Source organism: Stylophora pistillata, chromosome 1 (assembly GCF_964205215.1).
Source record: "Stylophora pistillata chromosome 1, jaStyPist1.2, whole genome shotgun sequence".
NCBI classification, from domain to species: Eukaryota; Metazoa; Cnidaria; class Anthozoa; order Scleractinia; family Pocilloporidae; genus Stylophora; species Stylophora pistillata.
Window position 1 is genome coordinate 57345339 of NC_142519.1, and position 23774 is coordinate 57369112.

Consider the following 23774-nt stretch of genomic DNA (forward strand, 5'->3'; position numbering starts at 1 on the left):
GGAACTACTCGGTATAAAACTTTCCTCATGAAATCGCAAATTATTAAAACTTTTAACAATTTACTTTTAAGATAACTTTTCCCTGTAATTGTCAACGATTTCGATATAACTCATTTCGAAATGATGAATGTAGTTTACTGATTTTTCTATGCCTACCCTCGTAACTTAGCGGCCTGCTTCTAATTCCGATTGATTGTCTGAATTGAAATAAGTCGTGATTAAATGTGTTTAGCCCCTCGTTTATTTCCGATAGGAAACGGCGATCGAAAATGAAACCTGTAGCTATTTGTGACCTACAAGATAATTTGGGTATTATTAACTGTGTTGATAATGTCAATTGGCCGCTGTTAAGAGTCTCGAGCGTTAGCTTTTCGCCATTTGCTCTGACAAAGATCGAACGCTCGAAACGCCACCTTTAATTAGAGACTCTACGGTGGGAAATTTACAGTACATTCATTTATCAACTCAGTTAATAAAACCAAATTATCTTGCAATACCGCCACCGACGTAGCACCGCCGTTTCTTTGGAAACTTAATCAGTTTTTTATCTGTGACTTTAATAATCTCGGTTACCTACAGACAAGGGAAGCTCAAATCGAGCAATTGAATCCCTTACATGAGCCCGGCGTGAATCCAGATATAAAACCTCAAAAAATGGATTGGCTTATTCATATGCAGTGGCATCAGTCTCTCATTGAGATCTTCTCCCGCTTCTTTAGAGCAGTTTTCAACTGTGTGTCGAAAATAAAAACCAGTTATCACAACTACCAATCAGAACAAAAGATAAGGTCATCATTAACCAATGAGAACACAAAGTAAACACAGGCAACCCGCTAAAAGCGCGGGAAACCCGAGTGACCAATGAGAATTCAGAGTAAAAAGAGAGGTAACCTGGTTGAAGCGCGGGAAAACACGTTGACCAAGTTAGGATTGATTTCAGTTTTGCGTTTGATTGGTTGAGAAAGTGGCGCAAAATTTCTAGACCAATCACAGCGAAGTTGAGCAAAATGAAAGAAATTCCGGTTTACTTTCGACACTTAGTTGAAAATGTCTCTTACTGCTTAAAACTAATTGTCTATAAGTATTTTTATCATTATGATATGAAAGGGGATGTTAAACTTATTCAGTTATTAATATGTCTTTATCTGTATAACGCTCTTAACTTCTTCCTAAATATTGTCTAGCAAGAGGTAAGAATCGTTACACCAGTCACATAGCACTGAAAAAAACTTCACTAAACTTTAGTGACTTGAACGCCAAAATCCATAATGTTTTGTTTCATACATCGGTTGTTCGGATTTCACCGTCTGGAATCTGTACTCCATCGACGAGTAAGAAAGTCTGATTGCTCTTCTCGTCATGGTAGGTAGAGAAATGACCTTCCAACGCAGGCATATCGCTAGCTGTCTCCTCTGGTGGCTTTTCACCGCATATCGTAACGTCATCCAAAAAGGACACAGTTCTGTCGCACTGTATGGGGTATGTTTGCTTCGGTACTTCCGTAAAATTTCCATTTATTGCGACGGGGACACCACTGCGACTTGTTTGTGATACATCATTGCTATTGCTGTTTTTTAACTGATAACAATCCTCATAGGATGGCGGAGGCGTTGCAGCACAAAACGGGTTACCGAAGTATTTGTCTTCGGGTGTTTCAATACCGCGTTCTACACTGCCATCATCGCTGATAGAGTCATGCTTAACAATACCATTCGTCTTAGTATTCCCTTTTTTCATAAGAGGACTCTTATAAAAAGATGCATTGCCGTTGGGAACATTGGGTGATTTGTCCTTCCCATTCTCGTTACTCTTTACGGAGGCATACGTGTCTCGTCGGCGAAATGATGCAAATGATGTTTCAGTATCTAAAGAGTTTAAAGTCTCTTTGCCACACATCCTCCTAATAAGGTTCCTGAACGCCATCTTGAAGGTGGGATTTAAAAACGCGTAAATTATGGGATTCAAACAGCTATTTAAGTAATGTAGCCACTTCACCCCGGAGGTGATTGCTGGAATACTATCAATGTCTCTTTGACAAGAATAGCAATACCAATACACCAAAGAAGCGACGAAGAATGGAAGCCAGCATGCTACAAAGGCACCGGTCACGACGCCTAGACTTTTGGCTGTTTTGTATTCATTGGAAAGGCGTTTCCCGTGACGATGTGTAAGTCGAGACCTTGAGACTACCACGTGAAGGATCCCACCGTAACAAAAGAGTATGACTAGGAGAGGGATTAGGAATCCAAATAGGAAGATCACTATGTACCTCCAATTTTCGTCCAAAAGATAGAGACACGAGGTACCCACTGCATGCACCCAGGAAAGCAGGATAATCCATTTGCACTTGCCTGGTGTCATCTTCGTGTGATGGATTAGAGGATGCTTGATGGCAAAGAACCGATCCACGGAGATAAACATCAAATTAGAGATTGATGAAATTGCACATACGATGTCGATCATGGTCCAAACATTGATGAAGGTTTCCAGATCTATTTCTGGTGGATATTGCCAAGCGATGATCTCGCCAGCCAACCAAATGGGCTCCGTTATAATCGCTACCATCATGTCACTTATAGCCAGGCTGAGTATAAACCAGTTCGTGACGCTTTTACGAATCCGTTTGAACACATAAAAAGCGGAAATGACAAGACCATTGCCAAAGAGTGTCAGAATGATGAGAATTATTATTGCTATGGAAGATATGATTTTGTGAGACAGGCTGTTCTCTGGAACCCCAGCTTGTTCGAGTATAGGCGCACTAGTGCTGTTATTGACGCTCATGGTGGACCAAATACTTCCTGTTGTAGGCCCGGCGTTTCCTGCTCAAATTTAATGTTGATATTTGGTGTTGCCGCTTCTATGAGTTTAAAGAAACAAAGAGAATAAAACAAATGTTATTATACTTTAGCCGTTATGAATTAGTGGAATAAGCAATTTTGTTTTATTTTATTTTATTTAGCTTCGCCAACCGGCAGGGACACCGCGACAGCTTGCGCCGATTACTGCGGGCCCAATAAACTCACCCATCCCACCCCATCACACAGTAATCTCGTGCGTGGGAAATTAACGTCTCCTACCCCAACCCTGCAGGAGACGTGACCTCCATTTATTCGTCGCTATCCGACAAGGCTAGAATATCTAACCATTTCTTGATGTTATAGAAAGGCAGCAAAATATTCTCAATTATTTTAAGACCCTGAGTGTTGGTCCGGCCAGGGCTCGAACCCTCGACCTCCCGCACAACAGTCCAGCGCTCTATCCATTGAGCTAACTGAGAGGCGGTTAGTGATTCCTGACAAAATTTCAGCGGTACGGGTCTCGTTCAAGGTCAACTTGACAATTGTAACGAAGAAATCATAAACTATTGTCGGATGATTCTGCTAGAATGTACGAGCCTTTCAATTACTAAAGCGCGCGACAGTTAGGTTTCATATGGATTACTTTAGACGTCTGTCTCTCAACACAGTTTTCTTCACATGTTTTTGGTTTCAAAAAATTGTGCGGATTGATACTATAAGCTCTGTGTGACCCCACCTGAGTCCAATTTACCGAACTATCAGTTACTACGATTTTCCTCAGCATACCTGTCTCAAGCTGGGCGGAATTTGCATAGATCGCGTATTAAGAGTGTGCGTCTTCAGTTTGGGAATAAATTTTTACATAAGGAGAGAACGTGGACGTCGCATTTTGGAACCACCTGACAAGTTCTGGAGGAGCTGTAGAGAACTTGTGTGTCTCATGTAGAGTCTCGCTTATGAGAGACCGAGGAATACGCGGTCAGAAATACTTACAGTTTAGGTTCATTGATGCATTAGTGGTCCCTCTTTCTATGGAAACACTGGAACTTTTTGTAAAAGATGATGAAACGCGATTTTAGTGAGAACCGCGCACTGAGAATAATCTCTTCATTTTTCTACGAGACAGTGACTTTGAAGTGGTGGCACATTCAATCAAAAGTTATTCTCTGGGCTCGAATCCGGTCAAACAATGGCGATTCAATCATCTTTGTTCTAAATGGCAAAGGAGTATTTCAACCGTTCAGTTATACACGGTTACGTGGCAACGGTCGTCTTTCAGTCTTCCCAGCTGTTACCACGAAATGCTTGTTTGATTTGTCAAATATTATCATAACTGCAAAGAGTTACGTTTCTGAGCATTAAGAGACTCTTGAATGACTGGTATGATCCACGCCGCTGATCATCGAGAACATGCATGAAAAAAACGTTTTAATCTTTTGTCGATCCAAACTGGTGATGCGTTTAGGGGGCTTTGTTTTAGTAGATAATTTGATAAGTGCACACACTCGGTTCTTGTCAGGACTAATAATTGTTTTACACAGAGACGGACAAACCGATTTTGTGTCAAGAATGCAACGATACAATTGCAAGTTATGATAAGATATTCTTGAATAAAAAACACTTTTTACAGCTTTTTCAAACAACCCACCAGGTGGTTTTTGAAAAGGACCATCGCTTGGAACGATGCCCAATAATGTCTAATGAACCTTAATGCAATTGCACTGTCAAACAAAGCTTGTTCTATTCACATCTCGCGTCAATAGGAAAACAAACTACTCAAATACAGGCTTTTATTAAAACCAAAATGACGCTTTAAAATTTGCAATAACCAAGAGCTGCTACACGGTGTAACAACTCAAATTGTTCAAAAATATTTTCCTGACTTGTGTTTATCGCCGATAGGTGTAGAGATATTTGATCTCAGTTCTGACGTAATTTCAATCTTTTCCAAATGTTGAGTCGCGTTTAGCAACCTGCAAAGTCCGAATATTTGCTTTGAATGATCTACTCACGACAGCAAGAACCTGTGAATTACCAGAAAATAAACTCAAAAAATCTATCTTCCTTTTTGTCCTGTTGTTATGAAAGGTTATTTAAAGAAATTGTACACGCGATACCCTAATCAAAGAAACACCTGTACCCTACTAAAAACCAACCTCGACAACCGATTGTAGTAAACCCTGTACTTCGACATGAAGAACGACCATATTCTAATATCTTAAACCTCTTTAGCCCGGTAAAACAAGACTCTATACCCCGATATAACAAACCCCTTTAACCCGGTCAAACGATTCCCTACAACTCAGTAGAACGAACAACTGGTGCACCCAAAACACATAGAGCAGAACACACGTCATACATGACCTACACAGACATTTGCAATCCCCCCTTTCCCCCTGGCAGCTCGCTATATCTAACAAATGAATAATTGTTCAACCACTTGAGCTCTTTATGACCAATTATGGTGTCACTCTTTCGTTATCATCAACCAATATCTATTAAACATTCCTGCTATATCTATATATACTGTTTAAGTGTAAGATAAGGTTTTGTTTCAGAAAGACTCCCGGGCTGCTTTTCTCACAATAGATAGTAAACGCCAAGTTCAGAGCTTTTTGTTTACATCTGTGGTTATCATTTTAACGGCATAAGAACACAGCGGGGGGTCTGGTAATGAACGTCTTTATTCCGGCCGTCTTTTGATGTATGTTTTCGCTGTGAAACGCAAGGCACCGAGGCAGTCGACCGGAATCAAATGTTTTGAGTTAATAGCCGTCGATTAGCTCTGACAAAAAAGATTGACAAAAGAAATACCACGACAAAGTCTTCGAAATTACTTCAACCGTTTTTCGTTAGTCTCCAACCAGACCGGCTATGACTGAGTTTATACGCTCTAAGTAAATGTCCTGTGATAGAAAACGAAACAATTCATAAAACTTTTTAATGCAAAAATGTTTGGAAAAATTGACTTACACACTTTTCATTGCAAATTTCGACACTTGGGCACTGATTATACGTCATAGCCAATTAAAATCCATATTGGCTCAGAAGTAAGTGATAAATGTGGCCTAACCTAGCGATAAGGTATGCTAGCAAGTATCGTATCAACCTAAAACACGAGATAATTACAGAGCTTGGTTAGATTATAAGATACATCTGTAATTCAATTTTTAGATTATCAATGAAGCTTCAGAAACCACGTAATATCTAAAACTTCCGATTAAAGGTAACTTTGTTACTTCCTTTAATTTCATTTTTCGCATTTTGCCAAGTTTCTTTCTAAGTTTTTCGACAATTTTTTTTATCTCTTCGCTCTAGCATTAAAATTTGAAGTGAAAGAAACTTGCCTTAATGGAATGAGGTTAAATTAAAGACCTCGCATATCTGCGAGGATGATCTTTTCAGACCTTAATCTTAATTAATGCTCTATTTATAGGATAAACTCATTAATAACAGCGACCGACGTAACCTTTATCAACTTTCTGAGTTTATCTCGATAAGAAATACGTTCCTCGATGGATAAGTCATGTTTTTCCTTTCTTTTCCGCATTAATCCTTTCACAATTCTTGCTGTTGGACTAATGAAATAAGACAAGTATTGGTCAGTTACTCTGTGTAATATTTTAAAAGGCGTGAGACCTGTATCAACAATTAAAGCTCATGTCATTCGCGAAATTGTAGCCAGGATTTGCTATTTTTCTGCTCAGAATTATATAATGAAGATAACCCAGGTAGATAACTATGCGCTATACTATTACTATAACTTTTTCCTTTAAAGGCAGTTTTTTCTGTTTATTCAACTATCCAACGATCGAGTCATTGGAAAAATGAATTGGTCACTGCAAGATTTACGACAGAGTTGCATCAAAGTGCAAGCAAAAACCTTTGCTTGGGAAGCTTAAATCAGGATTGGATTGAAGAACTACGTATACGCGTTTAGCGTACAAAACAACTATTAACTAATATAAATCTCCATTGTTTGTCAAGGCACAAGCAAACCACACAGCTATCAGATAGATATTACTAAATCAAGACTGGAAAAGTAAAACTTACTAAAACCCAGCAGCTTTCCAAAAATATCATCAATAAACAGTAATGTTCCAGGCAGAAACGAAAGATAAGCACTGAATCAAAGAGTGTGCCAATAATTTCGAAAAACATGAATTACGACTTAATGTTATGTTATCGGAAGTTCGTTTCAGTTATGAGTTTGAAGTTCGGCAAAATATTCCTCTTTCTTGTCATCATGATTGATGCGCTTAATCCATAGCGGTAATCTTTTTCATCTAACGTAAACAACCTATATTTCGTTCCATCCAACAGATGTACAGCCCTTTTAGCGAGAAAGTATTTAAAAGAAACTTGGTGTAAGAGTTGCGTCAAATCTTTGGATAAAGCAAATCCACATAATCATTTCAGCTAGGGGGCAAGTTTCTCAAACATAAGTTTCTCAAAACTTATGTTTTGTCTCGAATTCTCAGATTATACAGCTGGATAAATCTTGATCGATAACAAAACTAAGCTCCTTAATAGTTTCTGACAAACAAGGTTAGCAAGAAAGAAGCATTACAAAAAGATACAGTAACTCTTCGGTTTGAAACTTGCTCGTTTTATGGAGAACTATGTTATTTGGCACAAATACATCGTTTTCAAGTTTAATATTTGTTGTACTATACAACACGTGCACAAAGTTATCAAAAGGAGGCCGCGTTATATTTTTAGCCCTTGCTCCATTTCACAGCGGTGACCAATTTACGAAACATAATAAAAGCATTTTGTCTTCATGAGACATGACGCAAACAAAACTTAACCAAAACGAACATTTTAGTTGCAATTAAAATTACCCGTCTGTTTAAGTTTTTCAAACAATGTACAAGGATCATTGACTGAGTCTAGCAGTGGAGTTTCCGAATGAAGAACTTGACAAAGCACTTAAGGGTCTATCGTCTTACAATTTAACACAGTACTTAGTTGAAGTAAGTCAGGCAGATAGCACGTATAGAGTGTCATCCCCTAGGGTGCTCACGATCAATGTTGGCTCAATCAACCCATATGAATGTCGATTTCTTTAAACGCTAGATTCTGACAGTACTGAACAAAGACCGTTTTCATGTGGAACTTATTTTGGTCACATCTGGAAAATTTGTACAGCAAATGATATTATGTGAGAGGGTTGCATACCAGAAATGATTCAGTTTTGCCAAGTTGCAAAGAACCGTGACTCCATCCTTATTAATGCATAAATAACTCAATGTTTCAAGTGTACTAAAAAATTTCTCATTTGAACACTTTTTCATGTTTGACCTCCAATTCATATAAGTTGTTCGTAAAGTTGTATTTTCAAGGCAATTGAAATTTTGAATGGGAGGTAGGGGTCGTTTCCGCGGGTAGTTATGATAATATAAACAGTCTCTTGACACAGATCTCCTAAATGAGAAGGTTAACGTTAGGATATCGCCTAACCAACCACAGATCCTGAGTACTTTAAGACATGCTTAATCCCTAAAGCGGATTTCAATGCAGATAATGACCACTATGTGTGTTTTCGTTGATACTAAACAAATACGCTGTATACAGAATAAACAAAGACGCTTACTGAAGGAATTTCAATGATAGGGAAATTCTTACCTTGCAAGAATTTTGTGCACTAGTAGTACCAAGTTGTCGCTAGAAACAGCTTCAAGTACCGGGAGCTCCAAGAAAAAAAAGCAAACGAAATAAAATAAAGATCCTCGCAAGTTGAGGAAACAAACCGGTTAACGGAGATAATGCCTGTTGTCTTTAAACCCTTTTGCACCCACTTCTGTTCTCAAAATAAAGAAACTGACTTCTAACTTTCTGAAGCATGTTGACTCACAGTGTTTCGATTGGACGGAACATCTACCTGAAGATGCTATTGATACAGTTCATTGTCTCAAGTAGCTCAGCGAAACAAATTTTCTCAGCAAGTTGCTCGATGAAAGAGGCATGACCAGGAGAGAAATAGCATAATACGGACGTCATCTGTAAAGGATAAACAATGAAAAAGCCTCGAGGATATGATGACCTCTCCACTCCCTGCTTTGCATCGACTTTGAGAAACATGAGACATTTTATTAATTTGCGTCACCAACAAAACACTTTCACAATTTATCACGAATCAGCCCTACACAAGGAGCGCAATCAAAGCATTTAGACACTGTTGATGGAAATGCCAAACTTATTAAATTAAGACGCGTAGGTTAAGAGCATTTCAATGTAGCTGATCAGTGCGATCTATTTCGGTCAGCTAGCAAGATTTGCTTGGACGGTTTCCTAATAGAAGAGAAGTCTTCGACTCCGAATAAACGGGAGGAAATGTCATTGGGCTTTCCGGCTAGCAAACGGTCAGGTGTTTTAATTTAAGAAAGAGGGAGGCTGGCTAAGGCAAACGTGTTAAGGAATTTGAATAAAAGAGTCCAAAAGCTGTCCGTTTGACCAGCATGATATTTGAATCACGACTCAATCTCGCCGTTTGCATAACGACTGCGAAGGACGTAGTCGTGTCGGCTGAAGGATGCTATTGCCATTGAGGAAAAAGATTAAGTTACGATGAGTAGTTTCCCTTGTGCCACCAATTCTATCAAAAACTTAAGTTTATTGCAAGTGCCATAGATCGGTAGTGCAAACCAGGCTATCAATGCGGGGATTGTTTATAAAGCAAAGTTGGCGAATTTTCTAGGAATCATATCGACTGTCCAGGAGATTGATGGTCCCTGTAGCAGACAATAGTATGTTGTACGTGAGTGGGTAATAAAAGACAGAAATCACTTTGTCCCTGCGCTTCAATTATAGAAACTAGATGTCAATGAAACAATGAAGACAGGAAATGGTTATGCGGTCTAAAAAATTAAATTTACAGGTATGCTAATTGCATATTTTTGTTCCACAACGGTTGCGGTTGTGGCCTGGCTCAAAGAAAATATGTTTACATCACGTGGCATCATGCGCGTGCACATCCCGCAATGCAACTTAAAACGTGCAGTATTTTGAGTTCTGTGTGTATCCGTGTGATGATAGAAAACGCGCAAATTTTCAGCTCAGCGCATCTCTGTGCCTTTCGTGTGAGAATGTGTGGCTACAAGATGCCTAGAAAAAAAGAATTCAGTTAATCCAAAGTGCAAAAGTAATCGAGAGATCAAATCCGCTCACCGAGGTATTTCTTCTTTTCCTGATAACCTCTTTGAGGTTTCAAGACAAACGAAATTAGTCTATGGCATTTGAGACAGATAGGCGACATACACCTTTTGTGGGTTACATACAGATGCTAATTTTTATTCCGATCTATCGTTTGGTCAAAGAACTTGAAAACCATTCTTTGACGATGACAAGTCTACAGGACAATGTTTAAATCATGTACTATATACACAATTGAAGTAAGCATCACGATTGTGGCACCTCTACTCAGGGCGTACTCAGTTTTAGTTGATAATCCGCTCCAGCTTCTTTTTGTTGTTGCTGTAGTTGTTTTTGTTTTCTCTCGAGAAAAGAGATTATAAACTGCTTTCGACCTTTGTCCAGCTCTGTAGGGACAACACCGCAGAAACTGGACTATTTTTGTAGTTCAGCTTATGGTTTGACTCTTCAACAACAAACTTTTCCATGGACTTTAGACTAATTTTTTTATCGTCTCTCCTTTGCTAAAAGAAATATCTAAAAATGAGAAAGCGTTATGAGTATTCAGATTTTTCATCACTTAGTACTTTTTCACCAGAATTATCAATCTTACTCTTTCGGCAAGAATGATATGATGTTAAAATGCAACTTTTCATCTAACCAATGTTCTACGGTCTTTACAGTCCTGGCATATGGATGGCACATTTTCTATGTCACTAGAGTGTCATAAGTGTCTGTGATTAAATTCCTCCTGCTCCTATCTGAAGAAAGCGAAGCATATTAATGACTTTAAAACAAATCCAAAAATTTGCAGAAAGGAAAAAAAAGCAGTCAATGTGAGTGAAGAAGAATCATTAGTTTAAGAGCCGGGTATCCAGGGCGAGCAGCAGCATCAAGTTATGTCAAGTACATGCAAGTTTTTGGGCTTTACAAGAAGAATGGTGTAGCGATTATATGGTGTAAAGTTCCAAAGAATGTGGTAATTGGGTTTGTACGTCAAGGTGAGTCATTACACCTCAGATGTTTGGGTACTTATAGAGTTTTCATGTTTCTACAGATTGGAAAAAACGATAAAGAACATCGATATCCCATATACGAGCCGGCAAAATTTCAGAAATCTGCAGCACGTCACAACGCTTAGTCAATACTAGTTCTAATAAACAGGCCTGAACATTTGCCTGAACAAAAAAATATTGCAGGTGGTTAAATGATCTGAAAAGATGACCAGAAAAACAGTATACAGAACGATAGAACCTCAGAGACATCGGTGCTGGGTTTGAAATCACTTTTTTTAGGCCAAAGATTGGTTTGGTGAAGGTGGTATGTTTTAACAATGGAATCGTTAGTTTTTTTACTCTGCTTTTTGCTTTTTGAAAGATGGAAATCTTACGCTCTTGTTTGAAGAAACAGCTAAGATTATATATTTATTAGGAAAATGTCGTAATAAATCTGTCAGCATAAGTTTACCCCGCATTGAATTCTGTCGCGATTTGCTTTAAATTTCTTTCCTCATCATTTCGGGCTTGTCTTTCATTTGGGTACATCTGGGAAAGAGCACATGTGATAAAGAGATTAAGTTCAATATGGACTGATTTGCTCTCCAGAAAAATGATCATTCTACATCGATCCTGCAAACAAGTATTTGTTTTGTGTTGTACAAATTATCTGTTCAGATAACGTATTTGAGTTCGTCCTAAAACTGAACAGCCTGAAGAATTTTTAGTCAGGTGCGAGGGAAAAACAGCAACTAAGGATTTGAGTCGAAGTGTATTAGGTTGGCACTTTTTGTGCGGTATTGATACTTTAAGAGGATTTTACAGTCACAGCCACCTTAAGATTTTAAGCCTCGAAAGACAAGTTATGATGATTTGCTAGCCGGCGGGCTCGAACAAAGGCTATCTCCTCAAACAGAACACGGTCGCCAACCTTTTCGTCTTGGAACGGAACTTTAAGTTAATCTAAAGCGGAAACGTGAAACCACTTGAAATGATATAAACGTTTTGAAGTCAACTAGTGTATTTACTAAAATGCTTCCACTTTTTTGAAAGAAAAATTTTATCATGAACACTGATCGTGAAATTGGAGTAGCAAAATTATTGGCTGCGATATCGGACGATTGGGCTCTTTAATTGCGCTGTCTGCGATAGCAAAGTGTTTACAAAAGGTACTTAATTTGTGAGACTTCAACCTTTTTTTTGAACAAAAATGCCCAGCTTTCCTGAAAGATTGAAAGATAAAAGTTGAGGTTTTTGAAATGTAGTTAACGAAGTTTAATCCGACGCCTGGAATGTCTACGAAAAAACTGCATCGCAGATAATTTCAACCCTCTAACGAACAGCTGTTCCCCTTTCAAGCCGTTGCTGAACATAACACGAACGTTTCGTCATAAAAGACCATAATAAACCAACCGCCGACATGTTAAAGTCATCAATGATATCAATGTAATCTTAAATGCTTTTATAAGGGGTATGGAAAAACAATTAACTGCAGTGAAAACAGTTACAACAACACTCCAAACCCCTAGAAATTAACTGTGAACGAACTGAGCGAGACATCATGTAATAACTTTCAGAGCCTCACTTTGCGATAGAACTGGGTGTTAAAGTGATAATATCTCTATCGCCAGTCTGGAATAGGATGGATGGAATACCTTACGTGATATAAAGTGCTAAGCTAAGGCGCGCACAGCTCTAAAATGTGGCGCTCGTTTTGATATTGTTTTTATTAAAGATTTAAATTCGATGCTTTCTGCAAACACCTTGTTGAAACTTTTCTTTGAGTGTCTGTAGTCATGCAAAGTGGAAATTTGTGAATCATACAATCGTGCAAGCATTGTTAAATCAGTCAGTGAAACCAAAAACGTACGCGGCTCAGGCCCTCAAACCCTGCTCACGGTTAAACGGATGCAAGGCCCTTTAAACGCTCTTTAACATTACACTTGGTTTGTTAAAGTACAAAGGCTTCCCTACCTTAAACTTGGTTATGCAATTCCTGACCAAACAGTACCTCTCTTTTGCGACAAAGAGAGCCTTGGATTTAATGAGATGAGATGAACTCAAAATTGTACCTTTGTTCTAGTTACCTCTGATCTCAAATGGCAGATCTAAAACAAGAAAGCAAAACACTATCATTAGGTGAGCTTAATGATCTCTTTTACGAATGGAACTCGCTAAGGACGTGACTAACTACCTTAACGAGCAGGCTGCAGTTGAATTATTGCTGTCAGTGCTTACAGACCCAATAAAAAATTGAAAATTATCAACCAGCCCACCAGAAAATGAACAAAACGTGTTCGCGTCCTTCAAATGATGTCCCCAAGCTGCATGCTACCTTCGTAAATACTATCTTTGCATCTTGTCTGATTAGTTGATTTGTTATTTTCCGAACTCGGTGTCATTTTTCGAGTTCACAAAATGCTTGGCGTGATTATTTACTTGTTTTTATTGCGCTGTTTAGAGAGCGCGTTCTGTCGTTTATCTCCTTCACCAACCAATCAAATCAAAGAACACGAGATAGCGCTGCAATTGGCACGTCATTTTTGACTGTGAGTGTGGAGTAATGAAGATAAGTTAAACGATTCCCGCTTGGCAAGGCGTTCACAACCACATACCATATAATTGCTTTTTAAATCAAGATAGAACTGGACCCGCTTGTTCGAAGGTTGGATAACCCTGTTGACTGGATCAATCTTTATCCAGTGGATAGCACAGCACGTTTTGCTATCACCTATCCGCTGGATAGCGATTTAACCGTTGGAAAGCGTTATCCGCCCTAGGCCTTTACACAACCGGACCGTGGATTATATCAGCGTCAATAATGTAGCAAAACTATTCGTTTTTGGTGGCCTAAACGTTACCAAAAACGAAACAATCTCATTTTGTTTTGGCTATTCCTTGATGGCAGATTTCAATATTCTAAACTTTGCCCTTGTCCCTTAGCTCGGATAACAATGATTAAAAAAACACTTAAGGTATATTTCCTTTGTTATAAACTATATCATTGACCAAAGATGAACTCTGCGGTGTCGCAGGATGGAACAAAATCTCCAGATCTAACCTCCTGACAAACGCAAGTAGGGGACCCACCTACGCAGCCCCAAACAGTTTCTTTCGAAACTATCAGCCTTTATTCATTGTAACAAGCCTGTGGTTTTCTTCCGTATGGGTTCGCAATTTTGAAGAATATCATTTAATGAGTCGTGTTAGGCGCCAGACCTCCTGCGGCGTACTAATTGAAGTTTATGATTATCGGCGCGTGGCTATTCTGCCATACAAACATTTTTGACGGGAAGACAGCTTCTAACTTAAAAGACTATGAGTATATCATTTTCGATACAGCAAAATTCAAGACAATGTATATTTATAGGAAAATATTAAGGCCGCCTCAAATTATTTTTCACAATAGCATACAGTTTTTTTGGCTTCCCAGTGAGAAAGGATTATTACAAATCCGATTAGCTTTGGTTAGCCCATCGTGGAAATTTTTTTAATGGTTCACGCTTGGCTTGATCCATTTTCAATGAGCGTTGTAAAAATCAAAGGCGAAACCTGAAAATATAATTCGTTTATTGCAGATCTCGAGGTAATGCCTTTGGATAGTTGGTTTTAAACTCAAAATCAATCTGATTCTAGTAAGAACGACATAAATTTGTTTTACTTGTTTGCATCACTTTTTTTTTTTATATTCTCTAGTAGCATCTGAACAGATGAAAATAGTGAAGGTTTTCTACCGTGAGATTATCTTTCCATTTTTTTTTCGTTGTTCCAGCAAGTTTCAAAGGAGTTATCTCATAATTAGTTGACACTAGAAATTTTTTTCACTGTCTAATTGAATTATTCCCCTTTAATACCTCAAGAACATATCACACGTTCAGAGGAACCTCAAATGCTTAAAGCCTTTTGTGGGTTTTTATTTAAAAAATTTGTCATTTGTGGTGGCCCTTTTTTTCTATTGAATAAAGGCTGATAGTTTCTAAAGAAACTGTTTGGGGCTGCGTCGGTGGGGGTAACGAAATAATTTGGATATATCAACAGAGTTGAAATGGTAAATTGGCCACCGTAACAATTACAAAAGCTGACGTTTCGAGCGTTAGCCCTTCGTCGGAGGGCTAACGCTCGAAACATCAGCTTTTGTAATCGTTACGGTGGCCAATTTACCATTTCAACTGTGTTGATATATCCTTTTTTTCTATTGTTGTGGTCAGAAAAACACATTCGCGTGACTAGACACTCTCAAACTCATTTGGTTCGGTATAAAACTGAATTTATAACTGAGTTCGAGAATTGAACAAGTTTGAGCGATGCCAGTAAAAAAAAACATTAGAAGTCTCTCAGCTAAATCCACATGCCTGCCACAAAATAGGAGAAAAGCAAACCAATCTTTGAATGACTACATGAAAAAGAAATGATAATTAACCGCCAAATATGTACATTCTTAAAATAGACCAGCCTGCCTGATGGGAACGCTCCTTTCACGATGATTTTCCAACCACAGGTGCCGACTCTCGATGGAGTCAAGCTATTTAGTAATTTGTTTGTTTCTGCTGTGGCTAACCAACCTCTTGTGTCCTTTGGAGATCTTAAGAGAGTTTCGTGATAAATTATAAACTAACAGCGCCAAGATTAGGAGAAAAGGAGAAAAAAAAAATCTAAAAAAGAAACGGAAACCAGCCCGTTACCAACAATTTTAGTAGTCGAACATTTTTTGCACCATTTAGCAGGTCGGGATTGACGGTGAAGTAATTTTGATTAGGAATATCATTGGATCTAAAATCAAGATATATTTTTTAAAAACCCCAAAATTTCCTTCGACACTGACTGCTTAGAATACTCTTCTCGCTTATCCTGCGTTGCTACATAAAGAAGAGAGAAATCTTTTAAGAAGAAATAATTGTTACCAATGAGGCACAAAAAATAATGATACATGACAAGTTTGATTCAATCAATACCGTTTCGTTAACATCGCAGCTAAAACCCTGCAGCGTCTTTGTGGTAGTGTTTTTCAAGACGAGCCAGTTTTGATCAGCTTTTCTAATTATTTCTTAGTAAGTGTCTTTGAAGGCTAGTTTTGAGTAACGTTAACTTATTCACAATTTTTTTCTGTTTGACTTAGCTTCGCATGGAAGTCTGCAGTTTTAGTTTTTCTTAGTGTGAGTTTGGTTTGAAAATTATTCAATGAAGCTAACAACTTTTAGTGACAATAACCAATGTTTCACAAAAGTAGTTTTGTGAAAGGTGATATCTTCTAAATTGATGGCATTGTCTTTTCTTTGTTGTTGTTATTTCAAACAGGTGACTGAAGAAGGGGAATTCAAATTTAGAATGAACTGGTGAAATGTACTGAACCACACACCCCCAATTTAAATTTGTATCTATCCTTGGAAATAAGTCAGTTCTGTTTCATTCTGCTGTATGGCATAGTATTGAACTCTATGGAACATATATACGTCTAAGTATAGAGTTTATGTTACACCAAATGTTGCGCTGTAAAGAAGCTCTTCAAATTTGACATTCGTTTCCCAACAAAAATCATACCTTCAGATTCTTCTGCAAGATCAAATGAAAGGATCATCTACGTCACCTTTCTCCATGTAAACAAAACTTAAATCGACTAGACTAAGTGTAACGAAAGTGTAACAGCTCCCAAAGGATTGTTCGAGAAATTGAAAGTGTTTAAAAAATTGCAATCTGTATTCTACCCTCAAAAAAACTCCAGCTGACAGTTGTTTTCACCTGCTAATACACTGCTGTGCAGCCGTAAAAGCCCAGGCTTTCAGTTCTCGTTCTATTCAGAGAACCTGGATAATAACTGTTGCGGCCCGATTAGCTAGGCTGAAACAAATATTTTAAGAGAACGATGTAATTGCAATGACTTCGAAGATTTATTTCATGCCTACAGGGAAGCAACCAGAAATCTATTTTGGGTATAAATTTCATTCCTGTGGACGCTTGACGAGGGCAATTTTTTGCGTAAATTGAGCTAAGAAAAGAATACGTGAAAGGAAAAATATAACGTGGTGAACTTCATCTGTTTCCAGTTTGTATCGCTGATTCTGGAAGCGATGTCTTTAAACTGTTTTTACATCTTCATTTCAAAAAATAGATCAGGCAAATATCCCTTTTCGTGTCATTTTTTCGTTACGAAAGAATGCATGTCTTTAAATGCATGTCTAGTGATATTAACTTAAATATTCACAACTACATTCAGTACTGCAATAGCAAATCCCGCCGTGGCAGCTCAGGCATTCAGTATCTTAATACGCCGCTTTTCAAATCTTGTTTGTTTCGCGATTCCTTTTTCAACCGTCTAGCTAATTTATGGAACGCCATTCGTGATAATATTAAGTCACAGGCTTCCATTTTTTTTTTAAAAAAATAAGTTAAAGTATTTCTTCTTTGAAAGGCTTAAATTGGTATTTGATGGAGACAACATTCGTTCATATAATTTAATTTGTCCTAAATGTCGTAGAGTTGATCGCATGAATATTTGTAGTTGCTAATTGTTGTTACTTCCTCTTTTCTTACGTAAAAAAAAAAAAAAAAAAAATTAATGGATACTTTGGGTTGGGATTGGTTTCAGTTCCACTTTTCTCTTTCATCCTCGGGGTTGGGTTTGGGTGTTAATATTTTATAGGGGACCTAGAGTCCTATTATATTATCACCTGCCCTCGGGCGAATCATTAAATAAATAAATAATAGACAAATAATTAAATAATCTTATTAGTAAAATTGTAGCTTGCTGAAATAAAAATAAAAAATGATGAAACCAAAACAAAAAGGAGTCTTAAAACTGATTGGCAAAACGCTACAATACATTCGTTGTTTTCTTTCTTTGATGTTTTCTGTAAGATACAAGAAAAGATATTGGGATAAAGGTTTTTAGCGAGCTAAATTTTAGTCTTGTGATATCATCCCGGCACTCAGGTTTTAAATCACATCTTTTAAAATAGAAAATGAATGAAGTTCCAAGAAATCTCGACGTTCCAAAATAAAGCAGATTTCAAGTAACGACTTATGAAAAGCTCGGGAAAAGTCACTCAACTTAAATCGCCTTTGGTTCTTACTCGTTTATGATTGGGATGGAAGACCCAGCCTTCAGATTGGCTAAAGAACACTGCAGGAAATCGCCAAACAGACGGTCGAATGGTCTCAACTGCGTGTGAAAATGTATGTCACAGAGCATAACGTCAATGCATTTTGCATTTGATCGGCGAAAAAAAAGAAAAGAACATTACTATGTAACGGCAGTAGGCCCCGAATTCTTGAACATAGCCGTATATAGGAAGAACTCAAGAAAATGATTCGGCAAAGACATTTTTCCTGTTTACAATCGCTTGATCAGTACGCTCAGCTCTCTCCCAAGTGGTCGGAAACCTTAGAAAGCAACCTATCTTAGTAGATTTGATATTCTCGGAAATAAAAGTCGGTGTATAATGATAATGAGGTCGATAGCTTGGTAACAAAGTCCCAACTTAGTCCGCGGTTCCGCCTTACGAAAAACAAATAAAGAATTGGTCACGAATACGGCAGAGATTCTTATATTTTTTAAGTCTATCTGGTGATTTGTGGCTATTAAAAATTCATGGTCTGAATTACTGTACCATAACATTAGCTCGTATCCTCCTTCAGAAGTTACCATGGACGTCATTTTCAAGATGAGTGAAAATGCTGCATGTCAAAGAGGGAGCAATGGTTTATGCAGTTTTTCACGTTTAGAAATAACTCGCCTATATGTTCTGCTTCATAAATTATAACCGTTGAAATCGTGCTAGGTGACAAAATTCATCATGCAGTTTTCGGGCTGGCGAGACCATTTTAATCCACAGATTCGTGGTCTAATTTTATATATCGACGAAATTTTTATCGCTCTCAGCTTTCAGACCGGAAAGATTTGAAACTACCAAAAACTCTTATTAAATACTATTTCCTTTTTTTAAATTTCTTTTTTTACATGCGTATTGTCATTTATAGAAATAAAAACACTGAATTATACAATACTATCCTAAAATATTACGGACCTTACACGGAGTAAATTAGTTCATGGGAAAAATTACCAAGAAGTTTCTAAAAATAATTGAATTTTGTAGCCTTCATTTGAAAAAACCATATGCCTTGGAAGGTTTCAAGCATCGGCGTTTTCCTTCCAGAACCTGGCTTTGCCTGAAGTGATAATGACATCTTGAGCTCGACAAAGTCTTTCTCACGTCAAATCAAAATTTTTGAATCACTAATTTTGAAATTGAGTTATTAAAACTGGTCTCAATTTAACAGAATTCACAGTTAACCAAAAATTATCATTAGGATTCTTGAATGCCGTGCTTAGTTGGGAAAGTTTTCTTTTACAACTCGTTCGGACCAGAGCGTTCATCAGAAATACGCCTAAATCGTTTTTCACATACATAATAGGCCATTTCAGTTTTAGCATGATTGCAACTTTGTTCTGTTATGCATCATCAACAATGGAAATGTTCTCCATCATGCAATCGTCTGAAAATCTAACTGTAACAATATAGAATTATTGAATTAAGAAGACTCTTAAATTTTCACCGTTTTCAATGACTTTTTTCCTCAACTGGTGATAAAAAAATTCTGACCTTGTTGTGAAACGAAGCAAGTGAATGCTAGACACAACCCGAGCCACAAAAAAACCTGAACCAAAAGACCTTCGAAACATGATTTCTCTATCTAAATTCTTACATTCATTTATTCATGAAATATCCGCAAATATTTTATTTGACTGATTTGAAATGTTTCAAAGGCCTGGCATTTTGCTCTTTCGCAATCATGCAGTGGTTATAGTACGACGTGAATTGAAACAAATATTTCGTCTTGGTTCAATAGCTACCGATATTTGCCTTTGTTTAGGGTCAAAAGCACCTAATTATTTCGTTTCCGGGTGATAAGGGTCTTATATACTTTCCGTATTGACCATGGCTTATACATATTTCAAATTAAAAAAAAGAGACCTTTCCTTCCTTCCTTTGCACAGATTCACATCGTGATTCTGTTCCCTTACTTTGCTGAGTTTGTTTCAGTGTGTTTTACAATCATCGGAAATGTTAACATTCCTAATGAATAAATATTTAATGCTTCTTTAAAGCGAATAATAATTCTGGACCCAAAATGCGGCAAACATATTTTACATTTTGTGTTAAGAGAGTTCAAAGATTGTTTGAGTCTTTTATCAACAAGTTCCAGAAATGCAAATACAAGGTTCCCCTTCTCAAGAAGTCATTGATTCTCAAGCTTTGACTTCTCCATGAAATACAATCACACTTTTGTATGAGCAGAAATAAACATCTGATTGCTGTGGTTTTTATTTTTATTTTGGGCCACAAATTTAAGGATTAATTCAATATACTGACCCATGGCCACCAAAAACTGCTCGAATTGTTTCCAATAAGATTCGTTTTTATTACGAAGGTATCGGTGAAACCTTTCCGCCTTCAGTCGAACGCGAGTTAACTTTTGAATGTTGGGGGGAAATCATTTAGTGCTAAATAATCCCTTGGCGAAAATGATTTCATGCTGAAAGTTCTACATACAGTTCATCGTTAACAATAGATTTAATGCTAGGAAACATAACTGTAAAAAAATTTCGCTCTGCTTTTGTGGAGTGTCGATATTGCTTTTGTAAAAGCAGCCAAGAAACAAAATTACCATCGAAAGAAACTTTGCAACCGGCCGACCATTCAGTATTGAGATCGAGAAACAAACTGTTCATTTACAAGTAGGCTTTTTAATCTACAAACATGTTCATTTGAACGAACCGAAGCAAAAGCTTCAACTGACCATCATTCAAAACTTTTACTGTCCCTCCTATCTCCCCCACTGAGATAATCTTCGACATATATTGTCGCTTAAAAAAATATCCATCCCTCGGCTATGATATTTAAAAATCTCAGATTTACACTCACCAAAACATATGTGGATTGGCTTCAGTCAGACACACATTTACGCCTTCTCCGTCGGTGTTCTGGGATTAAAGAATCTTTGCTCCGGTATAATACCTTAAACTGCCTCAACAACTACGCAATTAGTTAACTGCGAGGCAAACAAATTTATTGAAAGGGCCTCATGAATAAAATACTAATATCAATTACTTCTTCATTTAATCCTGCTAATCGCTGATTGTCTCGTGGAAAACCATCGAAGTGGCACGTCTGAAAAAAGCTGCCCAATATAATACTTGCATTCATGAGCTGTTAAGAGTACTTTAGAACTTCAAAACTGTTCATGCTTTTCTAACACGTCCCATTGTCTTGAAAGAATGAAATAGAAAGCTTTGGGTTTGATTGGTCTGGAATAAACAAAAACTATTGCCGGAACCCATTTGTTGTATTTGTTTGACATATGTCGATGTCAGTTATTTCGTTGTGAAAAACCTTTCAGAATTAACATTTGCTGACAATCAACTTATCAAGTTGTTAAAACGAAATTACATCGCTACAAAGCGGTTAGATCAAAACTGTCTCTGCATTTCTTAGACGTGCGGGGCTAAACGTCAAAAGTAAAATCAGGAATTAATGCTGTTTCTGACCTCTAAAAAAAATTGAGCGCCAGTTGACCCTGAAATAAACAATTTGTTTTGTAACTACAGCCATGAAATCGTTTATTAAAACAAAACATCGTACATAAAAAGTCATTTCATTCCGAAGAATCAATTAACCTTCTTTTTTTTTTTTAACCTGGTAGCTTTCGTGAGAGAAACCAAGCATATATATTTAACGACCGAAAACAATTAGAGATCTTTTAACTCTGTAATAGTGCTACACCTGCCAAAACTAAAAAAAAACTCAGCGGTTTTTTTTCAGTTCTCTAGGTGAGTTCTAGGAATTCTTTTTTTTGTCAGTTTTACATAGAGAGAATTAAAAAAAAAAAAACGCATCGACTGAATGACATTTCAATCGCGAGTGAGATTTCAGTTGATTTTGCTAAAGACAGTTATCGTCGCAAAGCCAACACCTTGAGGTCGATTTCAAAAATTTCATATGCAAAGTAGTTCATGGAAGGGAAGTCTCGCATAATACAGTAAATTGAAAATTATTAATTCAAACCACCCTAAGCGGGAAATACAGGAAAAAAGCGTTCATTATTTTTTCTTGCCTACAGCATCCTGTATAAATTGTATTTCTTGAAATCAATTAATCGTCTGTGCTGCTAAATTGCGCTTTAATCATTTACATTGTCAGTGGTTGTAACAGCAGGCACACAAAAAAATTGTTAGGCCCAAACCACGTTACTAGTTTCCGGGTGAAAAGCTCGACTATTTATATTTTGTGCAAGTTTGTTTTATTTTTCGATATCATTATTCTAAACAAATGCCCAACTGGGAAGAGATCAATATCCCATCACACAAGGAAAAAGAACTCATTGAAAGGACGAGTTCCCTTTCTGTTTCCAATCAAGACTGATACAGCTGTTTCCATGCAGTGCTACAGGGAGTATGTTTAGGCATAATTTACCTGCATAAACTAACACGATGGACAAATCCAGCCCAAAGTTAAAAAATGGCCGAACCAGTGAAATTGTTCAACATGCCAAAGAGTCAAGAAACGCGGTGAACACAGGTATTAAAGTTATTCCTGCAACTTGGAATCACGTAGTACATGATGTCTCCGTTAGCCGGGGAGAGTTAAAAAAAAAGCACGCTAAACACCCTCCAAGTTTGTCATCCAGGGCTTTAGTAAAACAAGATTTATCTTTAGGTTCAATTGTAGCTGAAAATGTCAGTGGGTGATTGATGAAGTTATAATTTTGGAGCCTTCATATTGATGAAGACGATAAGAAATAGGTAGGCTAAAATTTTATTCGAAAGTTCCGAATGTGTCACGCCCACAAAGTCAGATTGACCCTTCAAGAGTTGTGTTCCCACAGAAGCGCTGCGAGAAACTATTAATTTTGAAAAGAGTTTACCCCTTGCAAGAATAAAGATCTTCCTAGACAAATTTCCTCTCCGTATCGGAAGACTGACCAAAAGTATAGTCACCGGCTGGGTCGACAAAATTCATCGCATTCTGGGGAACCAGAGAGTATACGTGTAAGATTGTTCCTACTCTCTTGCCTGTAAATTCTCGACTTAGACCTCGAAAATATTGGATGAAGCAAAAGTACTGCGTGCTTGTTTTCATAGTTTCGAAGATTCTAATTACTTTCCTCAGCCCAGTGGATAGGACCGTTTCAATTTGCCACGAAAATTGATGATTCCTCTCCAAGTGGCCACTGTTCGAAAGACGTGCGTATTGCGCCGCTTGCATTCTGAACTTTACCTTATCAATGGGAATGAAAGTTTGCACGTAGGCTTGCCTTAAAAGTAAAAGGTAAACACAGCCTCCATGGTTGATTTACCGCACTAATGACGTCAAACTCGATTGCTCGATTGCAATCTAGTGGCCTACTGTAAACATTTCTAATTGTATTTTGACAGAATTGGGTGAGTGATGATATTTCACGCCTATAGAAAGTCTCATAGAAAATTAAATAAAATAGTTTATCTACAGTGATCTTTGTAGACCAGTTCGATCGTTCTGAAAATCATGTAGCCAGGGTAATCTTAGGAGCCTTGAGAGAAACATAATGTCATTTAAATCAAAGTCGCGTTTTCTTTTTTTTTATTAAAAAAAAGGAGAAAAGAGCGTTTAATTTTATCGGAAGTTAGTCCACTGCTTAAGAAAGGATTGATGTCGTCATTTTAGGCTTCTTCCCCTTCTTAATTGGCACGTTGTCAAATAACGAAAAGGAGAAAGAACACTATATCTGTCACGCACTCGTTGTTTGTCATGGTCACGCAATTGCTCACTCCAATGCGTTACGTGACGAGCCTACACGAAGCATGCCCTTA

General features: G+C 37.5%; 2 protein-coding genes across 9 annotated transcripts in view; both read right to left on the reverse strand.

Moving 5' to 3' along the window:
- Positions 1-40: 40 nt before the first annotated feature.
- LOC111333397 (D(1) dopamine receptor) lies at positions 41-20964 on the reverse strand. 8 transcript variants are annotated; one of them, XM_022938954.2, is made up of 3 exons: positions 20851-20964; positions 12905-13038; positions 41-2860 (listed from the first exon to the last, which is right to left on the reverse strand). In XM_022938954.2, the coding sequence occupies exon 3, from the start codon at positions 2782-2784 to the stop codon at positions 1279-1281; it is 1506 nt and encodes a 501-aa protein (XP_022794689.2). In that variant the 5' UTR covers positions 2785-2860; positions 12905-13038; positions 20851-20964; the 3' UTR covers positions 41-1278. The 8 variants fall into 8 exon arrangements, 7 of the variants coding, with proteins under 7 accessions (XP_022794689.2, XP_088581479.1, XP_022794688.2 ...); XM_088725353.1 differs by lacking the exon at positions 20851-20964 and adding an exon at positions 16469-16579; XM_022938953.2 differs by lacking the exon at positions 20851-20964 and adding an exon at positions 13207-13434.
- A 2563-nt stretch (positions 20965-23527) lies between these two features.
- The window catches only part of LOC111333401 (kelch-like protein 20), a 4432-nt gene continuing 4185 nt past the window's right edge, over positions 23528-23774 (reverse strand). The window contains exon 2 of the mRNA XM_022938963.2: positions 23528-23774. This exon is cut by the window's right edge and continues 1412 nt beyond it. The gene's annotated coding sequence lies outside the window, so the exon portion shown is untranslated.

Coding starts and splice junctions, on each gene's coding strand:
- LOC111333397 (XM_022938954.2), bottom strand. CDS start 2,784: ATGAGCGTCAATAACAGCACTAGTGCGCCTATACTCGAACAAGCTGGG.